Below are 21,761 nucleotides of genomic sequence, written 5' to 3' on the forward strand. Positions count from 1 at the left end.
GAGTTACAGATTCTTGATGTACAATAACACAGTTTGGTGGCCCTCCTATTTCCACCCGGACATGGCGTCTCGTGGCTAGAGGGTTCTAACAACTCATTCAGCCATAGCCTCAAAAGCCTAAATCAGGGTTTCTCCACTGCGGCACCCCTGACATTTGGAGCAGGATAATTCTTGGTGGTGGGGAATCGTCCAGAGCATTGTCGGACCTTTAGCAGCATCCCTGGCCTCTACCCACCAGAAGCCAGGAGCACTTCCCCGATTCGAAATGATCCAAAAGGTCTCCAGATGTTGCCAAGTTGTCTCTGGGCGGGGGGAGTGTGCGATGCGGGGCTGGGGTGGTGGTGCAGAATCACCTCTAGTTGAGAACCCCCGGCTAAACCTGGGGGCCACTGGAGCACGTGAAGGTGAAGTCCAAGCCACTCGGCCACCCTGGTTGGCCCTTCCCCACCCCCACCCCCAGGCCCTCCCAGGAGGCCCTCTCAGTTTACGCAGGCAAGGACGCACGAAGGAGTCCTACAGAAGTGAAGAGGGAGGCAGACTGCGGACAGAGAAACTGAGGCGGGACGCAGATGACGGTGGGGGGGTGGGGAGGGAAGCGGGGGTGCCAGACCTAGATGGGGGCTGAGGGTGGCGGCTTGGGGGGGGGGGCGGTGAACGGAATGGAGCCCCAGGCCTCGGAGGCCGCTGGGGAAGGAGCCGCGCCTCCACCCCCGCACCCTGCGTCCCGGGGCGGGGCCGGGGGCGGGGCGGGCAGTGACCGGCCGTGACGCGGGCGCCGCCCGGCTCTTATAGAGGAGCCCCAGGGAGCGCAGGGACCGAGCGCCGCCGCCGCCACCGCCACCGCCGCCGCCGCCGCGTCCGCCGCCGCAGCTCCCAGCGTCCGCGCCGCCACCACCATGCGGGAAATCGTGCACCTGCAGGCGGGCCAGTGCGGCAACCAGATCGGGGCCAAGGTGCGAGGAGGTGGCCCAGGGGCGCGCGGCAGGGGTCCCGCAGCTCCCACCCCCCAACGCCGGGCACCCCGCCCTTCGCCCTCCCGGGAATGGGGTCCCCAGGAGGCCAGCGCCCCAGGCACCGGGGGCCGGGCTGGAAACAAAGAGGCCGATGGGGGGTGGGGCCGGGCCTTCGGTCCCGCCTGCCTCAGCTGGCTGCACAGCTGGCTGACTGCCCCCTCGGCGCGCACAAAGAGACGCGCCCCTCCCCCGGGCTGCAACGGGGCGCTGACACCCGCTGGGGATGGGGGGAGGGGCGGGGAGACCTACGCGCCCCGCCCGCGCCTCATCTTTCCTGCTGCCTCATCCTTCTCGCACCACCAGACCTCGGGGACCCTCATGCACCTGGCTGGGGGGTGGGGGTGGGGACAGGTGGCAGGCTAGGCAGGTGTTTGGGGATCCTGGGCTCGGAAGGTGGAGGGCAGGGGCAGGCCCGGCAGCCTGCTCCCCTCCCCCGCAGTCCTTACCCTCCACCACCACCGTGCCTGCAGTTCTGGGAGGTGATCAGCGATGAACATGGCATCGACCCCACGGGAACGTACCATGGGGACAGCGACCTGCAGCTGGAAAGGATCAACGTGTACTACAATGAGGCCACAGGTAGGACCTGGGGAGTGGAGGGGGACCTGTAGGGTGAGGGGAAGGGACAGGGAGCCAACCCACACACACACACACACAGCCCTGGCTCCTGGCGCCCACCCAAGCCACCTTCCATCTGCTTCCATGCAGGAGGGAATTACGTCCCGCGGGCCGTGCTGGTGGACCTGGAGCCTGGCACCATGGACTCCGTGCGCTCTGGCCCCTTTGGCCAGATCTTCCGGCCAGACAATTTTGTGTTCGGTGAGTCCTAGGCCAGGAGCGCAGGCAGAGAAACCCCGCTTTTTCCTTTCACTTCTAAAGGCTTGATGGATTCTCTACCTAGCACCTAACGAGGGCTATCACAGGCCCCAAAGAGCAGTAGGGAATGGGGAGAGGGTGGACAGGGCAACCAGGGAGGTGATGGGGGAAGGGCGTACAGGCTGCTGTGGAAGCGCAGGGGTTAGGGAGGGCTTCCTGGAGGAGGTGACATTTTAATTTAACACTGTGGACTGGAGGCAAACTGCCTGGGTGCCAACCTCAGCTCTGCCCCTTCATGCCTTCAACAAATATTTATTGGGCACCTACTGCATGCCAGGTCCTGTTACAGAAACAGGGGGGCGGGGGCGGGGGAGGACAGCAGGCAAGGAAACAGACAAAACTCCCCACCCTGGGGAGCTGACATCCTGGTGGAGGCAGACAGACACTGGAGAAGGTACGTAGGTTAAAAATCAGCCACCAATTGAATCAGCTCGGTGATTTTGAATGGGCTCCATAACATGTCTGTACCTCAGTCTCCTCCTTTCTACAACAGGAATTATAAAAATACCTACTTTTCAGGACCGCCAAGAGTAAAGTAGTTAATACGTATAAAACAATGTAGAACAGCGCTTGGCACAAAGGAAGAGCTAAATAAGCATGAGGTGTCATTGTTTAATTGTTGTTATCTGTAGCAGCACCCCAAAGGGTAAAGGGATTCAGTAAGACCAAGACGCATTCAGGGGAGGAAGGGCATATAACAAGAAGGAACAGCATGTGTGTACAAAATGAGTACATCTGAGACACTCATATGCAAGGGAGAGTGCATGCTCTGTGCGTCTTGGAAACTTCTCCTGGTACCCCCTGGGCCAGGCTGGGTGCACACCCCAACCGTGACCTCAGACCCCAGGCTCCATGCTCCCCCGGCCCCCCTCCTCCTCAAACCATATAGTAGTCTGGTGTCTGGGGACAGACGTGTTCAATTCCTGGCTCCAGCACAGAGAAGCTATGTGACCTCAGGCAGGTGACTATCCCCCTCTGGTCTATGTAAGGATGCAGCAACAATGATGCACGCTTGTAGGCACAGCACACATGAGGTTCTCAGGAAATGGCTCTGGAAGACGACGTGAGTTTGGCCATAGGACAGGAGGGATTCTAGGATGACCTGAGCTGCTCCAGTTGGGCCAAGGGATCCTGTGGCCTTTGGGAGGCCAGGAGGGGAGGGAGACAGTGTGGACTCAGGACCCAGGCCTCCCGGTTCTAATCGTGGCTGTTCCACGTAATAGCAGTGTGACTCCCGGCACGCAATCTAACCTTGCCGTGCCTCTGTGTTCTCACCTGTAAAATGGGAATGCCTTGTCTCGTCCCCTCCCTGAACTCCCCTCCTCCCGCTCACTCCCTCTGTTCCAGCCACACGGGCCTCCCTGCTGCTTCTCCAGCTGGCCAGGCCCAGTCCTGCCTCAGGTCCTTTGCATAGGCTCATCCTCTATTCAGCGTATCTTTGGTGCTCAAAGAAGTAAGCCATTCAAAAAGGTCTCAGCACCTGCTTGTACCAGACACTGTCCTGGATGCTGGGGATGCAGTGGTAACCAAGAGAATATCCTTGCCCTCCTGGAGGTTATAGTCCAGGAAGGGGAGACAGAATAGCAGAAAAGCAAAAGATTTCAGATATAGAAGGCTGTGTAGTGACAGATGCTGTGCAGAAACACTAAACAAGGTAGTAGGGTTAGAGAAATGAGGGGGTCCATTATAATGGGGGAGAGTGATGGGAAGGTTTCATAGTACATGGGGGAGAGTGAAAAGGGAGACCCCTTAAGATGCAGGGGGAAGAAATGAGTGAGGCCCATTATAGACAGGGGTGGGGACAGTGAAAAGAGTTGAGCAAAGCCCATTAAGATAGGGATGTGGAAACTGTTCATTATTGATGGCGAGGAGAGTGATGAGGGTGGCCCATTATAGATGGGGGGGGTGGTATGGGTTTCCATCAGGCATGATGAAGAAGAGTAGTGAGGGGGTCCATTATATACGGGGGAGAGAGTAATGAGAAGGATCATTCTGGATGATGGAGAGTGTCGAGGAGGGCATTATAGATGGGGGAGTGAGAGATATTCTGAGATGGTGACACTGAGCAGAGACCTGAAGGAAGTCACACAGCCAGCCATATATGAGTACCTGAGAGAAGAATGTTCCAGGCAACGTGAACAGCCTGTGCAAAGGCCCTGAGGCAGGACCTGGCCTGGGATACTGGAGGCCTGGGTTGTTGGAGCAGAGGGAGCGAGGGGAGAGTGGGCAGAAGGGACGGGGCAGGGTGTGCAGAGCCTGGTAGGCTGCGGGGAGGACTTGGGCTTTCCCCTTCAATAAAGTGGGAGCCATGGAGAGCTGTAGGCAGAGGAGGGCCAGGTCCTGACTCAGGTGCTCACAGGCGCCCTCTGGCTGCTGCAGGTGGAACAGACTGTAGGGGGAGTGGGCGGAGCCAGGAACAGGGGCGCGGAGCCAGGGACCCGGGGCGGAGGTGTCTGCCGTCAACCAGGGGAGCGATGGTGGGGCCAGATGAGGTGGAGGCAGAGAAGGGGACAAGAGTAAACGTTCACCGTTCGCGGTAATACCAGCCACTCCCCTAATCGTAATCCTCGCCCTCCTGTATCTCGCTTTCCACTGTGAGTTTACAGACAAGCATGATTTGTCAGTGCTAAGGAGAAAAATAAAGCAAGGAAAAGGAGCAGGCAGTGGGGAGTATTGCAGTTTCAGATAGAGTGATGGGGGTGTCAGCCTCACTGAGATAACAAAAGACCTGAGGGAAGAGTGTTCCAGGCAGTGGGAACAGCCCATGCAAAGGACCTGAGGCAGGACTGGGCCTGGCCAGCTGGAGAAGCAGCAGGGAGGCCCGTGTGGCTGGAACAGAGGGAGTGAACGGGAGGAGGGGAGTTCAGGGAGGGGACGAGACAAGGCATGCAGGGCCTGGGGAGCTGTGTGGAGGACTTGGGCTTTTCCCCAGGCTCGGATGATTTTGAGGCAAGGAAGAGAATGATTGGGTTTCGGTTTTGCCAGGATCCTTTTGGCTGCTGGGCAAAGGGCAGCCAAGACAAAGCATCCTCCTCGTCCTCTGGATGATGATGATGAGACAACTACAGGGGGCCCACCAGGTGGCCGGGGGTGGGGTTGAGGGTGGGGGGCTTCCCCATAACGGCCTGCCCTTCCCCCCTACCCCCACTTCCCTCTTCAGGCCAGTCCGGAGCCGGTAACAACTGGGCCAAGGGCCACTATACGGAGGGCGCCGAGCTGGTGGACGCCGTCCTGGACGTGGTCCGGAAGGAGGCGGAGAGCTGCGACTGCCTGCAGGGCTTCCAGCTGACCCACTCGCTGGGGGGAGGCACGGGCTCCGGGATGGGCACGCTGCTCATCAGCAAGATCCGCGAGGAGTTCCCAGACCGCATCATGAACACCTTCAGCGTAGTGCCCTCCCCTAAGGTGTCGGACACGGTGGTGGAGCCCTACAACGCCACCCTCTCCGTCCACCAGCTGGTGGAGAACACAGACGAAACCTACTGCATCGACAACGAGGCCCTGTACGACATCTGCTTCCGCACGCTCAAGCTGACCACGCCCACCTACGGGGACCTCAACCACCTGGTGTCGGCCACCATGAGCGGCGTCACCACCTGCCTGCGCTTCCCGGGCCAGCTCAACGCCGACCTGCGCAAGCTGGCCGTCAACATGGTGCCCTTCCCCCGCCTGCACTTCTTCATGCCGGGCTTCGCGCCGCTGACCAGCCGGGGCAGCCAGCAGTACCGGGCGCTGACCGTGCCCGAGCTCACCCAGCAGATGTTCGACGCCAAGAACATGATGGCCGCCTGCGACCCCCGCCACGGCCGCTACCTGACGGTGGCCGCCGTCTTCCGCGGCCGCATGTCCATGAAGGAGGTGGACGAGCAGATGCTGAGCGTGCAGAGCAAGAACAGCAGCTACTTCGTGGAGTGGATCCCCAACAACGTGAAGACGGCCGTGTGCGACATCCCGCCCCGCGGCCTGAAGATGGCGGCCACCTTCATCGGCAACAGCACGGCCATCCAGGAGCTCTTCAAGCGCATCTCCGAGCAGTTCACCGCCATGTTCCGGCGCAAGGCCTTCCTGCACTGGTACACGGGCGAGGGCATGGACGAGATGGAGTTCACCGAGGCCGAGAGCAACATGAACGACCTGGTGTCCGAGTACCAGCAGTACCAGGACGCCACGGCCGAGGAGGGCGAGTTCGAGGAGGAGGCGGAGGAGGAGGTGGCCTAGGAGGGGGGGGGGGTGCTTGGCCCCGCATCTGACCTTTGACCCCCGGAACCCCACGTCACTGCCCCCGACCCCGCCCACCTCTGACTCCGCAGAGCCCAGCATCACCTCTGACCCAAGGAACATCGCTTCACCCTGACCATACCTCTGAGCCCCGAGCCTTGCCTTAACCTCTGACCCTGGTCCACCTTTGACCCTAGAGTGCCCCCGTCACTTTAACTCCAACCCCCATGAAGACTGCTTCACTTCTGACTCCGTAAACCCCACTTTACCCTCAGTGCCATAAGTTCAGCTTCACTCCCAACCTCCCTGGCACCCTTGACCCCTCCCCATGAGCCCCATTTCACCTCTGATCCTATGAACCCCACCTCCCTTTTGACCCTTTCTTTTTCCTGTCCCCCATTTCCTCTGCCACCTCACCCCCCTCAGCTTCTGCTTAACTTAGCCGACCCGGGGTGGTAGAGCCTGTTGTTGGAGAAGAAAGAAGGCCCGGTGCGTCTGGGGAGAAGAGGCTGTCCCCACCACCCCAGCCCTCCCCACCCTCCTCGCCCCTGACCCACCCCTAACAAATAAATTAATTGTCATCTTATTTCTGTTGGGTTCATTTTTCATCTCTGCATGGAGGGCAAGCAACCTCCTACCTACAGGCCAGGGGTGAGTGCTGATGGTAGAAGGCGGCAGGTAGGAGACAGGTAGAGATTTTGGAATTAGACAGACAAGGCTATTAATTGCGTGGTCTTGGACAAGCCACTTGCCCTTTCTGAGCCTTAGTTTCCCTACCTATAAAACATTTTCCCCCATTTTCCCCATATGTCCTGATCAGGAATGTTTGCCAGGATTGAGGGAGACCTCAGGGGTGCAGAGCCTGGCAGAGTGTGGGTGCTTGGTGGTGGAGCTGCATCCCAGAAGTATGGAAAGCAGGAGGAGGGGTCCCCAGGTAAGGCCACTGGAGAGATGGCAGCCTGGGGGAAGTACCTGAGTGTCAATCCTGATAGAATACCAAAATAGCTAATGCATGTTGAGTGCTTCAACATACCTGGCACATGAATGATCTCATATAAGCCTCATGAAAACCCTGCAAGGTATCAGTGAGACAAAGTGTATCAGCTAGCCATTGCTGCGTAACAAACCATCCAAAAAATTCAGTGACTTAAAACAATGATAATTTATTTTGCCCCCAAACCTGCTATTTGGCCTTGGCAGGGCAGGTCATCTCTGCTTCTTGTGGTATCAGACAGAGTGTCTCAACTCAGGGGGAGGGTGGCTCACTCATGGCTGGCAAGTTGGTGCTATCAGCCCATGGTTCACTAGAGACAGGTAGGATGAGGGAGGCAGTACCACTCCACATGGGCTTTCTGAAGACATGGCAGTTGGGTTCCCCAACAGCAAATATCCCAAAAGAGCAAGACAGAAGGGCATGACATCTTGATGGCCTCATTTTAGAAGTTGCATAGGTCATTTCTGCCATATGCCCAGTTGAGGCAGACAGAGTCCTGTCCAAGTTCAAGGAGATGAGGTATAACTCCACATCTTGATGGTAGAGTGGCAAGGTTCTAGAAGAGTGTGTGGGACAAGACATATAGCTGTAGTTATCTTTGGAAAATACCACAACCACACATAATTACATGCCCCGGGTCGCATGGCATTGAGCTGACAGTTTAATTCTAGAACTCAGATGCCTCTTTGACAAAGTTCAATGCAGGGATCATTCTAGGTATATTGAGCAGAAAGGGATTTAATCAAGGATTTGGGGATTGTCAACATTGTAGGAGGGACTGGGAGAGTGGGCTCTAGGCCAATGCTTCTTCAACTTTAGTATGCAAAACACAAATCACCAGGAAAACAATAAAACAAAGATTTCTGAGTCCCACTCTCAGAGTTTCTGATTCAGTAGGTCTGGGATGGAGCCAAAGTCTTTGCTCCCAGGTAATGCCCATACTGCCAGCAAGACCACATTTTGTGTAGCACCGGGAATAGGTGGTGCTTCCAAGAACGACTTTTGGGACATCACCAAGGGAGCTGCTACTTCCGTGCAGCAAGGAAGGTGGAGAATCAGAAGGCTGCCACCAGAACTACTGAGTTCAGGATCACATGACCACAGCACCCCCACAAAGCTGGGGACGGGTCCACCAGAGACAGCTTCTGCTTCGCTTCTACCTTCAGATCTCTCCCGAGCATTTCTAATTGCAGAATCTGACCTGCCTCCAGACCCAGGGCCACGAAGGAATCTAGGAAATGTAGTTTTCAGCTTTTCTGGTTCCTGCAGTACAAAGAGAAGGCAAAGTAGGAGGAAAGAGGGAAGGATTTAGGGAACCCATGATGTGCTCTGCCTCAGCCATTTCGTGAGTTTCTCTCATCTGTCTGTCTGTCTGTATCCAATTCTCCCGTTCTTATAGGCATATATGGGATGAGGGCCCAACTGAGTCTGGTTTGGTCTCATCTTGACTAATCACACCTTTAAAGGTCCTATTTCCAAATATATTCCCATTCATGGGATCAGGAGTTAGGACTTGAACATATGTCTTTTGGAGACACATTCAACCCAGAATAGGTCACACATCAGGGATGTGAACAATATATAAATAAATCTGGGACTACTCACCCATCCACCCACACAGGCGGTGTGCCATTTGGTGTTTGTTCTGAATTGTGGTGAAGTTCTAGACACAAGTAGGTCTCTTTAGTCTCCAGGCCCAAGAGCATGAGAAGGAGTGAGGAAAGCCCCAGGCATTCTGAAGACCCCCAGCCCCGGCCCTGGTAGGTGCCCACATCTCCTAATCCACCCCAGGGAGAAAGTGGTCCCTGAGCTCTGGTCACCTCTTCCCTCTGTGTTCTGGCCAGGGGTTTGGGGTGTGTGTGTGAGTGCATCTGTGTAACTGTTCACTGCCTTCCTCAGTTTCCTGCAAGATATTGGCAATGTCTTACAGGAGTGTGTGTTTGCACAAGTCTGCGTGCCTGGCGTGTCTCAGGGTCCCTGGGAGAAGCATAGGTGTGTCATTGCACATGTGGGATTTGTGTCTGGCCCACCCTGTTGTGTGTGGAGGTGGATAAGCCTGGTCTGGACTGGGGATTCTGATTCTATGAGTGTCCCCAGGACACTCATAGAAGGGGAGGCATTCCCACCCCTTGCATCTGGACTCTGAATCTCCCTGGGGAATCGTGTGTGTTCATGTGGCCAGAGGCACCTGCACCTTGTCAGTGGGCTTGCAAGCCTCTGCATCCCTGTCTGTCGATGGGATTACATCTGCCCGCCCGTGAGCCTGCACCACACTCAGCTGGCCTCTCTGCTTTGGGGTGGGGGGGTCAGCTGTAGCCCATGTGGCTGCATCTGACTGTGGGTCTGTCCGTCATGTCTGTGCTGTGTATATGTCTGTCTAATGTCTGGGTCCATTTCTCCATTATTCTGACTGTGTCTGGCTGCCTGGCTGTTGTCTCAGCATCGAAGCTGTTTTCGGGCTGTGTCTCTCTGCTCTCTCTCTGTCCACAATCATTGCCCTGGTCCAGGACTACTCTGACTGTGTCTGTGAGTCCTGGTGCCTGCCCTGGCTCTGTGCACATCTGCCGTCTGTCTGCCTGTGCCATGCTATGACTGTGCCTGTCAGTCTCAGCAGCTCCCCTGGCTCCGTGTGTGTGTCTGTTTGTCTGTCTGTGCCATGTTCTGGCTGTATCTAACTCTCAGTGTCTGCCCTGGCCATGTGTGCCTGTTGTCCCTCTGTCTGTACCACACTCTAACTGTGCCTATGAATCTCAGAGCCTGCCCTGGCTGTGTGTGTGTCTGCTGTCTGTCTGCTCATTCCATGTTCTGTGTCTGAGTCTCAGTGCCTGCCGTGGCCGTGGGTGTGTGGCCATTGTCCATCTGTCTCTCCCTGCACTCTCTGTCCTCATTGCCATGGCCCCTGAGCCTGACCACTCTCTGGCCTGGTTCCTTCTGGTGGTCCTACAGCAAATGGCCAGCACGAGTAGACCAACAGACAGAAGAACTGAAGGAAGGGGAAGCCCTGAAGGCAGATGAGAATCCTTGGCTGCCCCAAGGCAGGGACAGAGGAATCAGGGCCCAAGTCTGTTGGCAGAGATCAGACATGGTCCAGTCCCGGAAGACTGAGCTGGGGGCCCAACCCCATACCTGTGCCTCCAACTGCCCATCCGAGCCGGGGCAGCCTGGGAGCCAGGATGCCTGGGTCTCTCGCGATGGGTGGGGGCAGGGGCCTCCCTCTAGGGACGTCACCCTGCAAACTTCCTCTCTCAGCCACACAGGAAGCTGAGCCGGCCCTGGGCCCAGCCCCGCGCAAGCACCGGCCCCCAGGACCCCCTGGGGAAAGGGCCCAGTCAGGCCAGCTCTGCAGAGGCCATGGGATCCAAAGCTGAGTAAGAGCTCCCCCCCTCCCCCACCCTCTGGACCAAGATCCTCAGCCCCAGCCTGGGTTGGAGCTGGGACTGGGGTAGGGCTGGGAGGTTCCTTGATCCACGGGGGCAAAGGGCAGGTGGCCAGAGCCAAGCCAGGACCCTTTGCTGGCCTATGCCGTGGACTCTGCTCTTGAATGCACTGGGGTCCTCTCGGTCCCTCCTCTCTCTCTACTTCCTGCTCTGTGTCACTCCGTGAGTGAGAGAATCACTGAGTGTGTGTGCTTCTTGGTATAGCCGAGTGATGGTGAGCTGGGTTTTGGGGGGTGTCAGTGGGATTGGGGGATGGTATGTGTGATTGTATCAGCATGAGATACAGCACTGGGAGACCCCACATCAGGGATTGGGCCTGGGAGGGGATGGGGAGGAGGGTCTGCAATTTGGCTCCACCCTCCTCTCTCTGTCTCTCTCCTTGGGCCCAAATCACCACCTCTGGTTGGTGGGGAGGGGGGAGCAGGGGCAGAAGGCAGAGACTGTAGGGGCACAGCCAATGAGAAATTGGGGGGGAGGCTCACAAAGTCTCCAGACCACAGAGATGCTTGCACATCTACCCAACAAGACACAGCCATGCACGCAGACCCAGCCCCATTCACCCTCACACTTGCTCAATCACGGACACTCTGGCACACCCAACCAATGCTGGAGAGTCTCATCCTTTCAGGCAGACACCAGCTAGAATCACAACCATCTGCTCACACAAGTTGCACACCCATTTACACACACACTGTCTCTCTCAAGTAACTTGCACTCACAACACTCACCATCATGCACACACAGCCTCACACGAGCACACACTGTCCACCACTGACCTTGGAGAAATGTGACCACAATTGCATACAGCCACCCCCACACGCCCACAATCTCACACACATACAGCCTGCACAAGGAGAGCCACTGACACCACCACAAAACAACAGAAGCACATCCCTGAAATGACCAAACCCTTTCATATTGCACAGAGAGGATCCCCCTGCCGTGTTCGACTGGTTTTTCCATGCAGCCTGCCCCGCCTCCGCCCAGGAGGGTGAGTCAGGGGGGCACCAGATGGGGCTGGACCTATGGAAGGGGTAACCTGGGGGTGCCCTGAGCTTAGAGACCTGCCCTCCCTACAGATCCCCCCATCCTGCGGCAGTTCCCCCCAGACTTCAGGGACCAGGTATGGAGGCTGGCTCCTCCCTCCCCAGGGCCAAGGCCAGTCCATCTTGGGGGGCAGGGGTGGGACAGAAGGCCCAATTTAGGCGGCCATGCAGTCTGTGCTTCTTTCCTGCCTCAGGAAGCTATGCAGATGGTACCTAAATTCTGCTTCCCTTTTGATGTGGAAAGGTACGGAAGGGAGCGGCCTCTGGAATCCAGGGATTCAGATCACCAAGAACTTGGCACCCAAGATCCAACGGGACCCTGACCCCTGGGTGCCCAAGAAACCTACCCTGGTCAAAATAATACTAGGGACATTGTTGGGGGAGGGGGGTTGTCAGGAGGCGGGGTGCACAGGTGTCTCTGAGAGCCTTTCCCCCTCCAGGGAGCCCCCCTGCCCCGCCGTCCAGCATTTCACCTTCGCCCTCACCGACCTGGCTGGCAACCGCAGGTTTGGTTTCTGCCGCCTGCGGGCTGGTGCCCAGAGCTGTCTCTGCATCCTCAGGTGGGGGACATGGGGGCCTGGAGGAGAGGAGGCCGGAAAGGCCTGAGCCTGGAGATATTTGGTGGAGCCTCTGCCTCCTCTCTCCACAGCCGCCTGCCTTGGTTTGAGGTCTTCTACAAGCTGTTGAATAATGTAGGGGACCTCCTGGCCCAGAACCAGGTGAGACCCACCAGAGTCCCAGCCCCTCCGGGACCAAGCCTCCAGTGCCTCTCAGAACCCCCAGGCCCGACTCGAGTCCCTTGGCTCCTCCTACTCCACCCACCAGGTCTGAACCCAGCCCTTCAAGACCTCCAACCCACCTCTCCACAGGTATCGGAGGCCGAGGAACTTCTTCTAAATCTGCTACAGCAACCCCTGCCGGAGGCCCAGGCCTCAGGGCCACTGGAACTGGTGAGTAGCCCCCAACTCCCGGCCGGGTGGTCGCAGGTGGATAGGGAGGCTGTGCCCCTGCCAGGACCACCGCACAACTCCACCTCTCCCCCCAGGGTGGCGGAGTGAAGACCTCGGTGGCACAGGGTCCCAAGCTCCCACCCCCTGCCCCCGGGGACAACAGACCGGTGAGCGGGGCTTGGGGACCCTGAAACGGTTGGGCACTCGACTGAGGCCGGCTACTGACCCGTCTCCCCGCGGATCCCCCCACCAGCTTTCCTGTTTCGTGGCCCCCGACTCCGGCCGCCTGCCATCCATCCCTGAGAACGTGAGTAGGGTCTTAGCTCAGGAGAGGGTTCCCGGGGAGGGAAGAGATGTCCCGAAACCCGGACGCGGCTGCGAGGTCCCTGGTGGCGTCCGTCCGCGCCCATGCGTCCCTCTGCTCCTCAGAGGAACCTAACGGAGCTGGTGGTAGCTGTGACCGACGAGAACATAGTGGGGCTGTTCGCCGCTCTCCTGGCAGAGAGGAGAGTCCTGCTCACCGCCAGCAAGCTCAGCACCGTGAGGCGGGGCCTGCCGGGCAGGGGCGGGGTTACGCCTAGCCCCGCCCCTGGGCGGGGGCATCGGGGCTGATTGAGGGCAAAGCCTAGGCTCCGCCTCCTAGAGGTTCAAGGCGAATTGAATCCCGGAGGGGTGGGATCAGGTGGGCTGCTAGGTAGCTCCTCCTCTCAGGAAGACTGTTTCACCCACCCATGGGTAAGAATAGCCCCGACCCCTGAAGGCTTATAGCGGTATGCCTTCTAGCTCCGCCCACGTGGGCGGGGCCAATGCGGGCTGGGTCCTGGCTCCGCCCCTAATGGGCGGGATCAAAGCGGCTGGGCTATAGCTCCGCCTTTTTGGGGGTGAGGTCAGTGAGAGAGGAGTCTGGCCTCCCCTTCCCCCTTCCCCCAAGCGCAGTAATCAGCCGAATTCTTGGTTTCAAGGTTTAATTCTCCTACCTGGTTCCTACAGGGGTCTGAGTTTTCGCCCCTTATTCCGTTGTAATCGGGCGGGGTGTAGCGTCAGAAGCCTGAGGTCGAGGGACCTGGAGCTGGGAGAGCGACTGTCTCACAGTCTTAGAGAGGGGTGCCTGAAGCTGGGGGTCCAGGCACTGACTCCACAGCCCCCCACTTGTCCCCAGCTGACATCGTGCGTCTACGCGTCCTGCGCCCTCTTGTACCCCATGCGCTGGGAGCACGTGCTAATCCCCACGCTGCCCCCGCACCTGCTGGACTATTGCTGGTGAGGAGGTGGGGGCGGGGTGGGGCTGGGGAGGAGCGGAGCCTGGGGAAGAAGCCTGGGAGCCCGGGGGCGGCGCCTGCGTGATGCGCCCCCCACCTCGTCCGCAGCGCACCCATGCCCTACCTCATCGGAGTGCACGCCAGTCTCGCGGAGGTGAGGACCGGGGCGGTGGGGTACCCCACCCCCACTCCATCCCCTGATAACCTCTGAGCGGCGGCTCCCTTCGCTTGCAGAGAGTGCAGGAGAAAGCTCTGGAGGACGTCGTGACCATGAACGTGGACTCCAATACCTTGGACACTCCCTTCGACGACGTGCGGGCGCTGCCCCCGGACGTGGTCAGTATCACCTCCTCCTCCCCGACCTCCGGCCGCGGCCAGAGGTGGAAGCCCCAACGCACGCATCCTCCCTCGTTCTATCCTCCTCCAGGTGTCGCTGCTGCGGCTGAGGCTGCGGAAAGTCGCGCTAGCGCCCGGGGAAGGGGTGTCCCGTCTCTTCCTCAAAGTCCAGGCCCTGCTCTTCGGGGGGTACCGGGACGCGCTTGTCTGCAGCCCGGTGAGCCTCGGGGACGTCGGGTGGTGGAGCGGGGGGAGCCTCAGGGGTCCCTGCAGGACTCACAAGGATAAAGATGCCCAGCGTTTACTGAGGGCTGACTCGCTGTGCCTCCGTTTGCTTCTCTGTGAAATGGGATCCCAGGGATACCCACCCCAAAACTCTGGTCGTGCAGTCAGTAAAGCAGCGAATGCAAAGCGCTTGGAATAGTGCCTCACATAAAGTGAGCGCTCGATAAATGCCAGGTATTGCATTTAGGAATTTAGTAGGTGTAGCTGCTGCTATCATCTCATTCGATGCTCACAATATTATGAGATGGATTCTATGGCGGTCCGGTTTTACATGAGGAGGCGGAGGCTTGGAGAAGTCCCACAGCGGCTGAGTGTCAAAGGCGGGATCCCGACCCTGATCTACTGACACTCAAGTCCCCCGCCCCGCACCCCTCTCACAACTCTTCTATTAAAAACTTTGAGGGTTCCAGGATCATTTGAGCATCTGACGTTCTTGTCAGCTTCACCATTAAAACACATCCCGAATCCGCTCACTTCTCCCCCCTCCTCTGCCTCCACCCGGTCCGGAAGCCTCCCCCCGCCCCCCGCCCTCGCCCCCGACGCCCCCATTATCGCCGGCCTGGACCAGTTACCTCGGCCCTGGTCCCCCCGCCCCCCGCCTCCCGCCCTTGCCCCCCACAGCTGCCAGAGGGCGCCCGTGAGCCATCGAGTCAGATCCGGTCCCTCCTCTGCCCTCAGCCCCCCGTGACTCCCGCCTCCCTCGGGGGTGAAAGCCCAATTCCTTTCCCTCGGCCCACGGGGCCCTGCCCAGGACCAGGCACACAGGCGCTCAATCAGTTGTTTGCCACGTAGTCACATGGCAGAATGACAGAGGCAGCCGGGGGGCATGAGAGCCGCGGGGGGCTCAAGGCGCGGGTCCTGCTTGCAGGGCCAGCCGGTAACCTTCAGTGAGGAAGCCTTCCTGGCTCAGAAGCCCGGGGCGCCCCTGCAGGCCTTCCACCGGCGGGCGGTGCACCTGCAGCTGTTCAAACAGGTGCGCCAGGGCCCTGGGGGCGGGGGGCGGGGCTGTGCGGGGGAGCCGAGCTGGGCGGGCTCCTGGGTCCCTGGGGGCGGGGCTGGGCCGGGTTCCTGGGTTCTCTGCGCAGAGCTGGAGCTCCTGCGTCCCTGGAAGGGCAGAGGCTCAACTCTTGGGTCCCTGGGAGTGGGGGAGAGTGGACAGGGATGGCTTCTGGGTCTCGAGGGCGGGAGACTCCCGAGTCCTTGCATTCCGACGATATCAGTGGCAGCCCCGCCTCTACTTTCTCACCCTCTCCCCCACCCCCAGTTCATCGAAGGCCGACTGGAGAAGCTCAACGGAGGGGAAGGCTTCTCCGATCTCTTTGAGCAGGAAATCACTTGCAACGGGACCTCCTCAGGTGAGGCCCTGCCTGAGACCGGCCTGGGAGTCCCCACCCGGTCAGCGGTCCCAACCTAAGTCTGCCTGCCGTGACCACACTCTCTCCCCATCCCAGGCATCCTCCGCTCCTACCAGCTCTGGGCAGACAACCTCAAGGTAATGATACCAAACACTGGTTAAATGCTAATTATTGAATTAATTTAATCCCGCAACAAGCTCGAGGTAGGTTTTCAATATGCTTATTTATCCAGGTGAGGACGTTGAGGCTCAGAGAGGGAGTGGGCTTGTCCAGTACCACACAGCCTAGAGTGAGAAGGCCAAGTCTGGCCCTGGGGACCCCAGGCTTCTCTCCCTTGGTGTCTTGTCTCCCCAGAAAGGTGGCGGTGCTTTCCTGCACTCGGTGAAGACCAAAACCCAGCCAGCCATGAGGAACATGTACCGATCGGTGAGGCTAGACTGAACCAGACAGGTCATGCTTGCTGGGGTGACGAGGACAAGGCGACACAGGGCATTCCAGCTACTCATGGGGACCAGACATTTTGAACCCACACACATTCCAAAAGTGCAAATTTTTTTTCAGCAAACCCGTACCAGCATCTAACCCGTTAACAGTTCATTCCGCTTATTTCCCATTTTACCATCCGCATTCTTCTGGGTTTTTTTTTTTTTCTATTGAAAATTCATAACCAGGATGCACTGGTGAACATCTTTTGTGCTCAGATCCTACAATCTCAGCTTCTGTCCTTGTGTGTGTTTGTTTTCCCAAGCCTGAATTTCCTCTGGGCCTCTTTTGTAGCTCAACATTTTCCATTTGATTCTTCTTCTTTCAACTTTTAGACTTGGACAAGTCTTGAAATGTTGTTTCTGCTACACCCAGCTTCACATAGGGGTCATTTCATCCAGAAAGGGATGAAAGTTTGTATTGGCTTCTTAGGTGATGCTTAGGGAATTGTGAGCCAATTCGTGAGACACAGAGATGGGGGCGTGGCAGGATGGACAGGCTGCAGCTGTCTTAGGGAACACAAGGTTTAGCCCCCAAAAGTGCATAGGTTCAAATCACCCTGAATCAAATTCTCTTTTGGCTTCCCCATAGGCTAAGAGTGGCCTGAAGGGTATGCAGAACCTTCTGATGTACAAGGTAAGACCAACGGCCAGAGGCTTGGAGGCAGTGGGGGAAGAGGCTCCCTGGTCACCCATCCACCCTCCCCCTAGGATGGGGAGTCTGGTCTGCAGAGAGGGGGCTCCCTGAGGGCCCTCAGCCTTGCCAGCCGCTCGGAGCGCCTACAGCAGCGCCTGCCCATCACCCAGCACTTTGGACAGGTAAAAAGACCCTCATCCCCACCCCTACTCACACACCTGCAACTATCACTGAACCCTCCTTCTATCCTGGGTCTCCTTCTAGACACCTCTCAGCCCTCTTCCGCACCCACTCTGTTATTCATTGTCCCCTTCAGACTCACCCTCTGTAGAAAGACCCAGGTCTCTGACATTGCATCTCGTGGGCCCATTCCCTCTCCTCCCCATTTCCCCACCCCATCTGTCCTTTGCAGAGCCGGCCCCTTCGCCCCAGTAGGAGACTCCAGCTGGAAGAGGGACTATCTAAGCCCCCAGGGGAGGGGTAAGTCTCAACGTTAGGGGTAGGAGGCCAGGACTGATGGGGGGTGGGGGTGGAGCGTCAGGCTCCTAACTTCAGGGCTGCAGGATGGGGGCTGGGAGGTTGGGGCAGATACCTGAGGCTGCCCACCCTCATCCAGGACATCCCCTCTGAGCCCTGAGGAGGCTGGGAGCCCCTGGGCAGAGGAAGCTCTGGACAACAGCTTCCTGGAATCTGGGGAAGAACTGGATTTGCTGAGCGAGATTTTGGACAGTCTGAGCATGGGAGCCAAAAATGCAGGAAGCCTGCGGCCCAGCCAGAGCTTAGACTGCTGTCACCGAGGGGACCCGGATGGCTGCTTCAGCCTGGTGAGAGTCCCCCTCCTTTCCAGTGCCCCCCCACCCCCACCTAAAGATGAGCAACCCACCTGCCCCCTCCCCTTCAGCCCGCTCGATGGCGACCATGTGATGAGAAAATGCCAGAATCTCAGCCCCTTTCTCTGCTTGCCAACCTGCCGTCTCTGCAAGAGCCCCACCAGCCCTCCGATGCCACAGATATCTCAAAGAACCCCAATTCCCAGCTGCCTTTGGACACCAACCAAGAAATCACCTCTACAACCCAGCCCTCAGCTGCTTCTGCAGACCCAGGCAGGCACGGAGACCCCAAATCTTCTCCTCACACAGAGCACCACTCCCCCATCCGACATCTCTCCCCTCTCCCAAGGGTAGCTGAAGACCCTAGGGCCCAGGAAAGCCCCTGCTCCCAGCTTACCACAGAGCTGACCCCGCCCAGCCCCCCAGAAAGCCGATTTCTGGCCCCCCCAAAGTCCGACCCCGATATTGCCTGGCCATCCCAGGCCACCGATACTTCCTCACAGTCCAGTTCACCCAAAGAGAACCCCAGAGCCCAGTCTTCCCAGGTCCTGCTGGTACAGCCTGCCCATCTCCAGCCCCTCAAAGGCCCAGGGGCCCCCAAAGCCTCAGCTACACCCTCCAGCAACTGGCAGGAGCCCCAGGTCAACAGCCAGCCCAGCGTAGCTGAGCTGAAGAAATGTTTTGAGGCCTAAGGATGAGAGGTCTGGAGGAGACCCAGTCCCTCAATAAAGCCATTAAGAACCCAAAGCCAGTTTTCTCTGGTGAGTTTATATGAATCCCTCTCTCTGTTCAGAAACCTGCCTCCCACCGGTCACACTCCTTTTGTGGGACAGCTTCTTGCTGGCCCCTGCATGCAGCTAAAAGCCTGTAGCTCCAGGAAGCTCTCCCAGCCCCTAGGCTCTTCACAACCTAGAGCCCTGGCTTTATCCTCTCTATCAGGACTAATTCCTGCCCCTGCCAACTAAAAAAAAACTGAGGTTTAATTATATCTCTTGATCGATTAAAAAAAAATTAGCAGCCCTGCCCTCTCTTGCCCTCAGGGGCAGAAACTTTCAGCCTTCCGAAGCACCTTCAATCCTTCTATTCTTTGACACTAGGTGAGTCTGATTGCCCAGAGAGGGCTCTGCCTGCCCTAAGGTCACACAGCAAGGAAGGGGCAAGGATGGGGGGACCTAGATGGGCAGACAGCCCTGCACCGTCTCCTTCGAATCCTGGGGGGCCCGGGCCTCAGCTGCGTGGGACAACTGAAAGGAAAGGAGAGGTGGGCTGTAGGGCCAGTGTGGCCACAGGACAGATGGCATGGAAGCCAAGGCAGCAAGCAGGGAGGCAGACCCCAAGCCCCGGCACCCCCAGCTCCCCCACCAGGCAGAGTCAAGCAGAGGCCGCACACTGCACAGAGCCCACTGTCCCCGGCCCCCCACCCCAAAGTCCTTCTGAGGTCTCAGAGACCGGCCTCTTGGTGGCAGTGGCTGTGTGTGAGTGAGCTCAGGGCAGTCCTGAGCAGCGGTGGCCCCCAGCGTTCAGATGAGCCGTTCCTCGGGTGGCAGCTTGAGGTTGGGGGGTGGTGGTGCACGGGCACCCACCTGCTCCTCGCTGCTGGGGCGGTAGGTGCCCTCTGTCTGCCGCTTCTCTCGCAGCTTCCGTACCACCAGGGCCACCCCTCCAGCCAGGAGCAGGGCGGCCAGGATGGAGAAGACCACAATGATGGCAGTGATGGCCTCCTGGGACTGCACGAGAGGGGACAGGTGTCACTCAACAGAATCCCAGGCTCATACCTCCTGCTTTTGAGTATTCAGGTTTCCTGATCCCTATCTGTCTTGTCTGGAGCCCCCAGGTTGCCCCCACCTGCCATATCTGGGCTGCCACTCCCCCACAACAAACACACACCTACCTGCCCTCTTCCCATCTCCCCAACTCACCAGGCCTCCATCAGAGCCAGGGCTGGTGGGTGTGATGGTGCTGTTTCCAATTTCAAGGGGGCCCAGCGCTGGGAGAAAGTGGGCAAGGGAGTGCAAAGTATAAGTTAACCCCCTTCTTTGCTTCCCACCTCAGCCCATACTTGGGCATTCCTGCCCAGCAAGGCCCAGTTAAGCATTCAGCCCCTGAGTCTTCCCCCTCACGGGTAAGGAATGCAGATGCCATCCCCAGTCGGCAGAGCCCAGCAGAGAGGAATCTGTGGAGGGGGTTTGTGCTGAGTGGGGGGCTATTGGCAAAAGCCTGTCTGAAAACCCAACACCCCCACCTCTCCAGCCTAGGACCTCTCGGATCAGGTCAGGTCCTGAGCTCCCCTGGAGCATCTGACTCATGCCTTTCCCCCAGGCTTCCCAAACTGGAATCTAAGGGCTGAAAGGCTGAAGCCACACCGACAGCCAGCCTGCCCTGTCACCTGGGATCGGGGCCCCAGGCCAGCCTCCCCTCACCCCCCACTCGCAGTCCTTCCAAGACACACGGTGGACACCCAGGCTGTGGAACACAGGCCCCCCAGCTCCCAACTCCCTGGAGAGTCCAGCACCCCAGCCCACAAATGCTGCCTCTCTCAGGAGTTCTTATAAACCAACTCCAACCTTCCAAGGAAGGAACCAGAAAATTTCAAACCCGGACCCCAGACCCCTGGAGACTTCCCTCCCAAGATATCCCATGCCCACTCCCCAATTCTCGACCCTTTCAGCGCCCCAGGTACCCAGCACTTTGAAGGCCCCAGCAGAGACCCAGGAGTCCCGGCTCCACTCCCCAGAGCCCTCCTCCCCATCGGTCGGTACCTACTTTGCCCCCAGGCCCGGCCCAGGCTGGCGGTCAGCAGCGACAGGCCGAGCGCCAGGGGCAGCCCCAAGCCAGGGCTCGCCATGGGCCGGGCGACGGGTGGGTGGCGCCGTGGACCGGGCTGCTCGTGCGCTCAGTTCCTACCGCATCTCGGGTCGGGGGTCCCGGCAGCCTGCACCTGGGGGCGGGAAGAGGAGAGAGGCCGGGACGTGGGGGAAGGGGCTGGCCCTGGGCGTGGGTCTAACGAAGAGGCGACGGGCGCCAGGGCACCCCGGAGACCCGCCCCGCCGCCGGAGGTCAGAGATTAAAGATTAACTTCGGGCTCCCCGCGTCCCTGGGCTGGGGAAGCGAAGGGGGCGCCGGGCGGACCCGTGCGTCTTGCCTTCCTACCTGGCCCGGGTGTTTTCGACCTGGGCTGAGGTTCCTGGTCCGGGTCCGTCGCTCGAACCCTCGGTCCGTCGGTCTGTCGCTAGGTCCGATTCCAGCCGGCTCCGCCCGCTCACGTGACCCGGAAAGTTTAGTCACTCACCTGGGCGGGGAGCGCACTTCCGGCCGGTGCACCTGAGCCTAGCTGAGGGGGCGGGGCCAAGTCGGGGGCGGGGGCGCACAGCAGGCGCACCTGTAACGGGAACTCTATCCCTTAATAGGGAGACGTAGAAAGGCGCGGAAGAGCGCAGGTGTAAGTTGGCCGTCACACCTGTATTGTGTGGACACGCCTGTAGAAATGCTCAGGCTTGGAGGCCCAAGGGGCATGTAGACACCTGTATTTGAGGCACTCCTACCTGGGACAGGCGCGGATGGGAAGGCTCAGTGAAAAAAACACCTGCATGGTTCACACCTGTTTGGGAGCAAGTCTGTCTAGGGCACACTTGCATGGATGTTCACATGTATAAAGAACACCTGTGCGGTACATCTGCACTGGTTCACACCTATAAAGGGTATAGCTGAATGAAAGCATACCTGTATGGAAATCATCTACATAGAATACGCTTGCATTATAACACCTGACTTAATTACACTCGTGTGGTATGCACCTGTTTGGAAAACGCATCTTCACAGCTCCCCAAGGAAATAAACAAAACTTACATGAGAAATTCTTGTGTGGAAGCTCACCTGTATCAGAAGCACCTGCATGAGACACCTGCATTTAAGCACACCTATGTGGGACCCAGTTATAGGGAAACATACCAATAGGGGTGTATACTTAATTGGAACATACCTGTATGGGAGGCGGGACTATATAACACACTCCTGGGGGGGGAGAACACCTGTTGAGAAATGCA

At 58.5% G+C, this 21,761-nt stretch overlaps 3 protein-coding genes and 1 long non-coding RNA gene across 7 annotated transcripts; 2 read left to right on the forward strand and 2 right to left on the reverse strand.

The window, feature by feature from the left end:
* Nucleotides 1-822: 822 nt before the first annotated feature.
* TUBB4A (tubulin beta 4A class IVa) lies at nt 823-6,677 on the forward strand. 2 transcript variants are annotated; one of them, XM_077120939.1, is made up of 4 exons: nt 823-953; nt 1,484-1,592; nt 1,722-1,832; nt 5,050-6,677. In XM_077120939.1, the coding sequence occupies exons 1-4, from the start codon at nt 897-899 to the stop codon at nt 6,105-6,107; spliced, it is 1,335 nt and encodes a 444-aa protein (XP_076977054.1). In that variant the 5' UTR covers nt 823-896; the 3' UTR covers nt 6,108-6,677. The 2 variants fall into 2 exon arrangements, with proteins under 2 accessions (XP_076977054.1, XP_076977053.1); XM_077120938.1 differs by having other exon boundaries at nt 837-953; nt 1,453-1,592.
* Nucleotides 6,678-7,285: 608 nt separating this feature from the next.
* On the reverse strand, nt 7,286-13,313 carry LOC143650324 (uncharacterized). The gene is made up of 3 exons (XR_013159525.1): nt 12,444-13,313; nt 12,074-12,161; nt 7,286-8,364 (listed from the first exon to the last, which is right to left on the reverse strand). It is a non-coding gene; the product is annotated as an uncharacterized LOC143650324 (long non-coding RNA).
* On the forward strand, nt 10,362-18,688 carry DENND1C (DENN domain containing 1C). Of its 3 annotated transcripts, none has more exons than XM_077120945.1 (23): nt 10,362-10,469; nt 11,465-11,529; nt 11,618-11,661; nt 11,779-11,828; nt 12,025-12,144; nt 12,234-12,303; nt 12,454-12,534; nt 12,630-12,701; nt 12,788-12,841; nt 12,964-13,074; nt 13,694-13,794; nt 13,902-13,947; nt 14,028-14,129; nt 14,221-14,346; nt 15,283-15,387; nt 15,679-15,769; nt 15,866-15,906; nt 16,124-16,195; nt 16,844-16,888; nt 16,963-17,070; nt 17,301-17,368; nt 17,505-17,712; nt 17,790-18,649. In XM_077120945.1, exons 1-23 carry the CDS (start codon nt 10,453-10,455, stop codon nt 18,408-18,410), a joined length of 2,418 nt encoding a protein of 805 aa, XP_076977060.1. In that variant the 5' UTR covers nt 10,362-10,452; the 3' UTR covers nt 18,411-18,649. The 3 variants fall into 3 exon arrangements, with proteins under 3 accessions (XP_076977060.1, XP_076977059.1, XP_076977061.1); XM_077120946.1 differs by having other exon boundaries at nt 10,451-10,469; nt 17,505-17,736; nt 17,790-18,688; XM_077120944.1 differs by having other exon boundaries at nt 11,779-12,144; nt 17,790-18,686.
* On the reverse strand, nt 15,927-21,056 carry CRB3 (crumbs cell polarity complex component 3). Its single transcript, XM_077120961.1, has 5 exons — nt 20,869-21,056; nt 20,482-20,656; nt 19,638-19,705; nt 19,302-19,445; nt 15,927-18,962 (listed from the first exon to the last, which is right to left on the reverse strand). The coding sequence occupies exons 2-5, from the start codon at nt 20,561-20,563 to the stop codon at nt 18,891-18,893; spliced, it is 366 nt and encodes a 121-aa protein (XP_076977076.1). The 5' UTR covers nt 20,564-20,656; nt 20,869-21,056; the 3' UTR covers nt 15,927-18,890.
* Between the last annotated feature and the right edge of the window lie 705 nt (nt 21,057-21,761).

The sequence above is a fragment of the Tamandua tetradactyla genome, chromosome 11, assembly GCF_023851605.1.
Source record: "Tamandua tetradactyla isolate mTamTet1 chromosome 11, mTamTet1.pri, whole genome shotgun sequence".
NCBI lineage: Eukaryota > Metazoa > Chordata > Mammalia > Pilosa > Myrmecophagidae > Tamandua > Tamandua tetradactyla.

Coding starts and splice junctions, on each gene's coding strand:
- TUBB4A (XM_077120939.1), top strand. CDS start 897: ATGCGGGAAATCGTGCACCTGCAGGCGGGCCAGTGCGGCAACCAGATC. Junction 954..1,483: donor GCAACCAGATCGGGGCCAAG/GTGCGAGGAGGT, acceptor CCGTGCCTGCAG/TTCTGGGAGGTGATCAGCGA. Junction 1,593..1,721: donor GTACTACAATGAGGCCACAG/GTAGGACCTGGG, acceptor GCTTCCATGCAG/GAGGGAATTACGTCCCGCGG.
- DENND1C (XM_077120944.1), top strand. CDS start 11,500: ATGCAGCCTGCCCCGCCTCCGCCCAGGAGG. Junction 14,347..15,282: donor ACGCGCTTGTCTGCAGCCCG/GTGAGCCTCGGG, acceptor TCCTGCTTGCAG/GGCCAGCCGGTAACCTTCAG. Junction 15,770..15,865: donor TTGCAACGGGACCTCCTCAG/GTGAGGCCCTGC, acceptor TCCCCATCCCAG/GCATCCTCCGCTCCTACCAG.
- CRB3 (XM_077120961.1), bottom strand. CDS start 20,563: ATGGCGAGCCCTGGCTTGGGGCTGCCCCTGGCGCTCGGCCTGTCGCTG. Junction 19,706..20,481: donor GGGCCGGGCCTGGGGGCAAA/GTAGGTACCGAC, acceptor ACTTTCTCCCAG/CGCTGGGCCCCCTTGAAATT. Junction 19,446..19,637: donor CTGGCTCTGATGGAGGCCTG/GTGAGTTGGGGA, acceptor CCTCTCGTGCAG/TCCCAGGAGGCCATCACTGC.